The sequence below is a fragment of the Notolepis coatsorum genome (assembly GCF_963971535.1).
Source record: "Notolepis coatsorum genome assembly, chromosome: 11".
Classification (NCBI taxonomy): domain Eukaryota; kingdom Metazoa; phylum Chordata; class Actinopteri; order Aulopiformes; family Paralepididae; genus Notolepis; species Notolepis coatsorum.
The window spans coordinates 40252467-40260649 of record NC_140175.1 but is presented as its reverse complement, the minus strand read 5'-3'; the positions used below and the strand labels follow the sequence as shown (position 1 = coordinate 40260649).

The following is an 8183-nucleotide window of genomic DNA, read 5'->3' as shown; positions in this document are numbered from 1 at the left end:
TGTGTGTGTGTGTGCGTGCGTGCGTGCGTGTGAGGGGGAAAAAGAAAGTCAGATACGGACTATAATGTACATGTATAAAATAGAACAGAATAGAAAACATAAACTAACACTATTCTGAAAATAGAGGTTTCTTTTTATGTTATATTGTGTTTTGTTGGCCTTGTTTTTTTTATTACCCTATACACTTTGACGGGAGAGATGATAGTATATGACTGTACTCAGGCAGGCAATGCATTCGAAAGGCCCCTTTGTGACAGGGACACTTTACTGCACCATTAATCAACGGTCGGGTTTCAGTAGATGGGATCTCAAGTCTGGACACGTTAGAGAACGTTTGAGATGAACTAGGGACCTAAGAATGACAATTCCTCTGCACGCAACTCGTTATGTGGAGGAGAGAAGAGAAGAGACGAGAAGAGAAGAAAAGAGAAGACTGGTTTTGCCTCAAGTGCACGCCTCCATGTCTGAATGTGTTGGTCCTCTGGAACTATTTGAATTGTGTGTTCCTGGGACTGGGAGACGTTTCAGACTACAAACCAGTTGATTGGGGGCGGCTTTTATGATAGGGCATAGGGGACAAAAACAAAGCTGCTTTTCTGGTCGCTGGTTGAGGCTAGGTTCGCTTAATCAAATGGACCATGCCAACCTTTTTGACATGTGGTGGTCCAAGTCATTCTTGCCTTGATACAGAAATGAAGTCATACTTTCAGAATCGTTTCCACCTTATACGAAAAGGCTTAGGCTTATTTTGTTTGTTGCCAAATCACCACTGCCATATGATTCTACTGTATCTGAAAATGTATCTTTAACACCACTTAAACCATTAAAGTCACTACATTTGATTAAAATACCTGATGTGTGTTTATGTGTCCTGAAATGAGCCAGTTCAGGGACAGGAGACTACAAAGGAAAACATATACAAGTCAAACCACTTCTTAGGCAACTTTGAATAACAGCATTGAATACTCTATGTATCACAATGACCCACATGCAGTTGTTGTTATTACGATAAGGATGATAACCCAATAAAATAAACCTATAGATTAGCCTCTGTAAAGCTGCCATAACATTCTACACTATAGCCTACCTATATAACAATAAGAAACAGGCGGCAGTTTATCAAAAATAACTAAGGGGTGTGTGAATCAACACCTTCCTATGTGCCTATATTTTTTTTCCTGAGGAGGGAGGGTGGGGTGGCCTATATGAATTCCGAGGTGAATAACGTCTCGGCTTTATGAAATAACAAAAGCAACTCAAACTACTGCCACCCACGGGCTCCTACCAATAGGCGCGCAGCACCGCTCACCGCTGACCAATGGCTGGATCCCTGGGAACCTCAGCGCAGAGGTTTGAAGGCGGCGCTGCAGAAACAGAAAGTATTGGACTGAAGAGCCGCCGCTACAAGACAGGACACGGAGCCGCAGCGTTTTGGGCGAACGAAGGTGCAACCCGAAAAGGATAAACCTACAATTAAATCAATATTTGGAGGAATTCTTCAGAACAAGGATAAGTCTTTTCCATTCTAAAAGCAAATACGTGTTTGACATAATATGCAAAACGCTTTATACCAAGGTTATAAAGTGTTGGCGAGGCTCGTTTGTTTATAATAGTCATTCAGTGAAAAAACGATTAATGGCTTTGATCGCGACGGACCAGGGCTGCCAATTGAATGGGCCACCAATTTATGGTCGAATCGTCGCAAGAAAAGACGGCTTTCCAGGCAGGGCAAACAGTTGTAAAACTGTCAAAATGCAAGCCAAAGAGTCGGAATATTCAACAGATGGCCTGCCAAAGGCATTTCTGCATAGTCTCAGGACCCTCTTTGACATTTTAGATGATGGGAAGAGAGGCTACGTGCATATATCGGAGATCGAGAGTCGCTGGCAGGGCGCAGACACCCACGATCTGCCCGGCGGGGTGCTGGGGTGTCTGAGGCGGGTCGCCCCACCGCATGGCTGCCTGACTTTCGAGCGGTTCGTCGCGGGGCTGAGATACTCAATGCTCAACCCAGAGAACACCCATCACTTTAAAGCTCAGGTCGCCGTTCATCCCCAACAACAGCAGCAGGCACAGCCGCATGCAAAGCAGCATCTGCCACCACCGCCTAAACCTGCCCCGCTTTCTACCTGCAATAATGTCGGTACTCGAGTTGAAAACAAAGTCCGGCCTCTGGGGCCGAGCAACGCGACGAACATACAACAACACCGCGCGTCCTCGCTGCAGAGTCGGACCAGACACGAGGACGGGAGCGGGTACGTCGCGTGTGGTGGACCGGCGACGACGACGCGATACAGCAACGGGGGGTTTGAGAGAACTGGAAGGAGTTTGGAGCGGATCTCCATCATGCCAGAGCCGGGGGGCGGCTGTTATCGAACCGATTCAGTCCGGGTCGGCAAACAAACGCACCCGCAGCAGCAAAGTCGTGTTGTACGGTCCATTGAGTCGCTGGCACTGGAGTCGCCACAGCTCCAAAACCCAAGTAAGTAGCCTAACCAAAGTCTATTCATTCAGAATTACAAAGTTAGTAATTAATTAATTAGTAATCCAGTGTCTTAACCAGTCTCTTAATTTACCTATTTGAGAAGACTGCTGTTTGACATTTGTAAATGTTTTTGGTCTGTCATATCAAATAATCTATATAGTATAGTAATATATTTCAGATTGATTGGTGTGCGTGTGTGCATGAGAGAGAGGCCTGGGTAGACTAGTTCAGTGGGTATACAGGAATACATCCTGCCTGTCCTCACTCAGTGAAAAGCAACTTCCAAACAAGCCAGAGACAGCTGTGATGCAATAATGTTGCCTTCCCTAACCTCAGCCACTGTAAACACACACACATCACAACACACTGTCATGATTGCCCCTCATCCTCAGCTGCAACAAAGCAGCATGTTATGCATGCAATGTGACACAGCTCTGTCAGTCCAGGTTGCGTCTACCTTAATGATAAGCAAGCAGTGCAAAAATGCGGAAGCATTCGTCACCGCACGCCACTACGGTAAAGCGCCTTTCTTTTCAGGCCCGCTTTGGGAGCTGTCGCGCGGAAATAGGCTGTCTATTGCCATTCTCTTTGACAAACTCTAACCTTAACCAGCTCCTTAACAGCGCCTAAACTTAACCGTTCTAACCTTAACCAACTCCGAAACAATGCCTAACCTTAACCTTAACCTTAACCATGCCTAACCTTAACCATAGAAATTATATTGCCATTCTCTTTGACAAACTCTAACCTTAACCAGCTCCTTAACAGCGCCTAAACTTAACCGTTCTAACCTTAACCAACTCCGAAACAATGCCTAACCTTAACCTTAACCTTAACCATGCCTAACCTTAACCGGTGAAAGAATACACGTTAAAAAAAAAATCACGTTAAAAAAAAAATATTCGATGGGATTCGAACTCGCCAGCAAACGAGCCATAGGATCCACAGCCATGTAGTCTTGCCAATTGAGCTATTTCTAGATACTGAATAAGGGGCGGTGACTTATATATATTGAGCTCCGCTCGTGTCGAACCAAGGCGGGATCTCATGCGCATGCGCGGGCACCTCGCGCGAGCACGCCGGTGCACGCACGGGCGCTGGGCGGCGGAAAATGAAAGGCGCATTACCGCACGCCACTACGGTAGAATGCTTCCGCATTCTTGCACTGCTTGCTTATCATTAAGGAAAAGGCGTCCAGCGTAAACACCCAGCATCATCTCATCAGCACCCCAGGTCCTGCATTATCAGTTCTGATCAACTTAAAGGGAGAGTTCAGAATTTTGGACCCCTAACCGGCTAACCCTATTTACTACTCGATGTAGTAGAGTCCTTTCTCAGCGCAATCTATGAATGTTCTTCATACTGATTGATCTGGATACCTGCCGCTCCACTTTGTTAGCCACAAACTAATGCAAAGTCAGTGGGGACAAGACCCTGTCTGTGTATAAGCAGACTGAAACATGTGAAATCTACTTTGTGTGCACTGTGGAGTAGTCAGTTTGTTTCAGTCAGCTTGTACAGACCATATCCTCATTGATTTTGCATGAGTTTGTGACTAACAAAGAGGAGCTGTGGGTGTCCAGTTATGAAGAACGGCATGGATTGTGCTGAGAAAGCACTACCGATCAACCCCTGTCACAAGTAGGAAATACATAAATAAAATAACAAATCTGAACTGTCCCTTTAAGCCAGTTGTGTATGGCGAGAGAGTATATACAGGGTACATCCTACTCCTTTTATTAGACATAATGGAGTAGGGTTGTCCCCTCTTTGTCAGTTATAGTCGACTAACGGGTTGTTGGGGTCTTAGGTTGTTTGTTGTGTTTACATCCCCATCCCACCCACCTCCACACACACTCACACACATAGCTGATTGAATAATTTCCTGGAAAATTAGAAGCACATGTCTGGCATCACAATAACTTTCACAACTAGAATAATGCTCTCAGTAGTGTGCAGACCTCCGCCAAGGCCTAACTCTCCCCAGTTTGCTGTTACTTTCACATGCAACATTTTACTGGGTATAGAGATGACAGAAACAAGCGTTGTCAATATTATCAGTCTCAACAGGCCCATACTATAAATCTATATGGTTGTTCTAGAGGTCACATCAACAGGTTTCTCCCGCTAGGGGTCATGAATATTCACAGCAAATCTTGTGACTGTATGACTAACATGTCAGTAGATGCACTAATTTGAAAATGTTAAGTTTGACTGTTTTGACTGACAATACACATTAAACATCGGGTATATTGCCGTGCATTGTTATGTCCGCGGAGCGAGACATAATAAGATCGGTAGCGTGTGTGTGACTCATTATTGCGGCTGCCCTGTGCTCTAAAAATAGATTTCCCTAAACAATTGCTTGAGCACTACTTGAGTAATTCATGCAAGTACTCGATCTGGGAAAACATTACTTGTTTCCAACCCTAGTCTTTCACAAGCACTGGATTTCAAGAGGTACTAAATGCGTAACTACACTTGGACTATCGTGGGACATTTCAGAGATCTGTCAATAAAGAGATTCAATTAGTCTAGACAACAAAGTCCTATCACGATTAGTCAACTTATTTTCTATGATTGAGGACAGATCTATAGCCTAATCACTGTTGACTTACATGGGAGCGGTCTGGGGTCAAAGTATACCTACCTTCTAGCTGCGGTACAACCACTCACCTCCTCATTGACCAGGAACAGAGCTGATCTAAGCAACCGTGTGTGTGTGTGTTTGGTTGATTGTTGCTCAGATTTCGTTCCTGTTGTTGTCAACAGGCTTAACTCATTCCCCGCCAATAACGTATATACTTGTTATTGCCCGCCATCGCTTGAGTGCCAATAACGAGTATACTTGTTATTAGATCGTTTGATATTTTTCCTTTGATCCCCGCTCTACACACTCGGCCGGAGCTCTCTGAATCACTGTTGCACAGCTACATACGTTGGAATTGCAATGCCGATCAAATATCACTAGGTAGCAGTATTGCCTACCTTTTGAACTCGGATAGAAAGGCAACAGGATAGTCAATGAATGCACCGGACTATCGAGGCTCGCTCTGTGGGGGAGGAGCTCTTCCAAAGCAATCGCTAGCAGATCTGATCGCCTCAAAACAGTAGTGTCCCGTAAACACGTGTAATTACATATAAACAAGTAATCGTGATCGCCGATGGGATCATTGGAATTATTCTTTTTGGATTACCTTCTGGCTAAGGTAGAGCCATATGAAATCCGAGTTCACGGAATCGCGGACGGAATCACGGAATTTACCAATAAAAATGGAATCAACTGCAAAACGTGGAATATTGCAGGATTTGGCCTAATCTGGACTGAAATTCTGTTTTTGGGTGGAACGTTTGTTGCAAAGCAAACATGACCGGTGAGGCGGGGACCACTGCGTGTTACACACAACACAGCGGTGACCAAGCGTCTCGCTGCTTCGGTGTTAACGCCGTCAAGAAGCTAAGAAATTCCGCAATAAGCCCTAAATTCAGAGCAGAGCAGTATCCTAATGACTTTTATGCTTCAGTCGATAAGGTGTTTTGCAAATTCTGTCAACATACCGTGGGGACTAGACCCGCAAAAACACGTGTGAAGATCACTTCAAAAGCCATGTCAGGAACAAGGACCGTGCGTCCCAAAACACACCAACTCTCTAACGATGATCTCTGGTGATCACATAGATACAGCTAGAGGGCGAGGCTAATCACTGACACTATTGTGATTTAAATAGCTATGTAACGTTATGGAAATTAGCTTCTTGCTAAATCTGGTGCACCCATCTATTTGCAAATGATTGTCAGTAGGCCTACACACTGTCCTTTATAAATGAAATAAACTAAAGGTGCATAAATTATGCATTACTATATTCCATCACAATAGAATAGATATAGCTAGGCTACTGACATTGTGATAAAAGTAGCTAGCTGTATCTTGTTTACACTTGAAATGTGTATTTTTATTTTGTCACAATATTATTTGAAGCATATTGTGTAAAATGTAACTGTATTTCTGAGTTGCAGCACTTAAAAACGTTAAATGGACTGTTATATCTTATTAAATTGTGGACATTTATTAATTCCCACTTATTAGACACTATTTCTGATGGTAAAATGGGCGTAAAAGGCAAAATACAGAATTCTGAAATATTAAAATGGAAAAAACTGAATTTGGGAAAAAATATAATGGAATTTGGAAAATAATAAAATGGATTTTATATGGCTAAGGTAAGGGCCCCCTATGTCTATTTTACCGAACGTGAAACATGTTTATGTAACGATCACAGTGGCTTACTTTACCGGTCATAAACAAGGCTTTTTCTAACGATCGCATTTTCGGGGTAAGACTACCCCCCCCCCCCCTTGATGATTTTGTGAAGGTACATATGTACATGTTATATACCTTTGATTTGGGGGTTCAGGGAATCAACCAGAATGATTCGGGCTTATTGCACATAACGCGTTTTATCTCGCGATCTATGAAAAAAGACTGGATTATCTTAGAAATGTGCGATGTTTCGCGTGTAATAAACTACAAACTACAGTGTGTAGAAACAATTTTTTTTTTACATTTTGGACTACAAGTAGTGTCTGTCAAATTAGCCACACCATTGTCTCCACAGCTATAATACAGAACACACACACAGCTCTCCAAACATCGTGAAACACAGCATAAATTACTATTTTAAGCTGGCCTTCTAGCGATAGGGATGGGGATTAAGCGTGGCGCTGAAAGTGTTAAGGAATTACAGGAGCCAATTTGGAGAAAGAAAAAGAGAAAACTCTGAGTCGATATTATTCCCAAGCGCGGTGTGTAAGATCATGAATCAGGACCGGAGCTTCTTGAATTACAGCTCTTGTCAGACACACAACTGGGATCGTGTTTGCTTGTGATAAAGATATAGACACACACACACACACACACACACACACACACACACACACACACACACACACACACACACACACACACACACACACACACACACACCTATTAACTGCTTTTATTTGAATCCACCAATTAAACTGTACACGGGTAAAATTCCAACATTGCAGAGGTTCAGTCTGGTTTCATTAAATGTTACAAATAGAATAAAATGTTAAATATCATTAAATGTTAGTCATACAGAACTTGTAAGTCGCTTTGGATAAAAACGGCAGCTAAATGAAATGTAAATGTTTACAAAATTACAAATAGCACTGCCACACGGCTGCCTACTACAGAAGAAACTCCAGTAAATCTCCAATGTGTGGTTTGGCCCTTTTCCACAGATAAACACACAATTACAACCACCGTCTGCTGTGTGTCAGTGTGTCAGTGTTTGTCGACTGGGCTGTGTAAAAGTGTGTGGGTGTTTACCGTCTTGAGAGGTGAAGAGCAGTAGTAAATCCTTCACCCCTTAAACAACCCGCAAATGGTAACCTAAAGAGGAGACCTCCAGGACCCCTAACAGAGGTCAAACAACAGTCATTTGGAAGGGGGGGGGGGTGCACCAATGTTAACTAGCAACTGGTATTATGTCAAAGGCCCTCTAATGGCTCTGACCCAGTGAAGGGTGCCTAATTGAATAATTACCCTCATGTTCCATTGACCAGGCCAGAGATCTTGCCTGAAATTCCTTGAGAGACTTTTAGCCAGAGTTCAACTTGTGAGGATCCGTGGGGCCCAGGCGCTCTGATTGGGCAAGGGGCGATGGACCGTTGC

General features: G+C 43.6%; 1 protein-coding gene across 2 annotated transcripts in view; it reads left to right on the top strand.

Moving 5' to 3' along the window:
- Nucleotides 1-1457: 1457 nt before the first annotated feature.
- Nucleotides 1458-8183, top strand: part of sapcd2 (suppressor APC domain containing 2) — a 34359-nt gene continuing 27633 nt past the window's right edge. For both annotated transcript variants that reach the window (XM_084324745.1, XM_084324744.1), the window contains exon 1: nt 1458-2482. In XM_084324745.1, the coding sequence (XP_084180871.1) occupies nt 1636-2482 (847 nt within the window). In that variant the 5' untranslated portion in view covers nt 1458-1635. The remainder of the gene's footprint in view (nt 2483-8183) is intronic.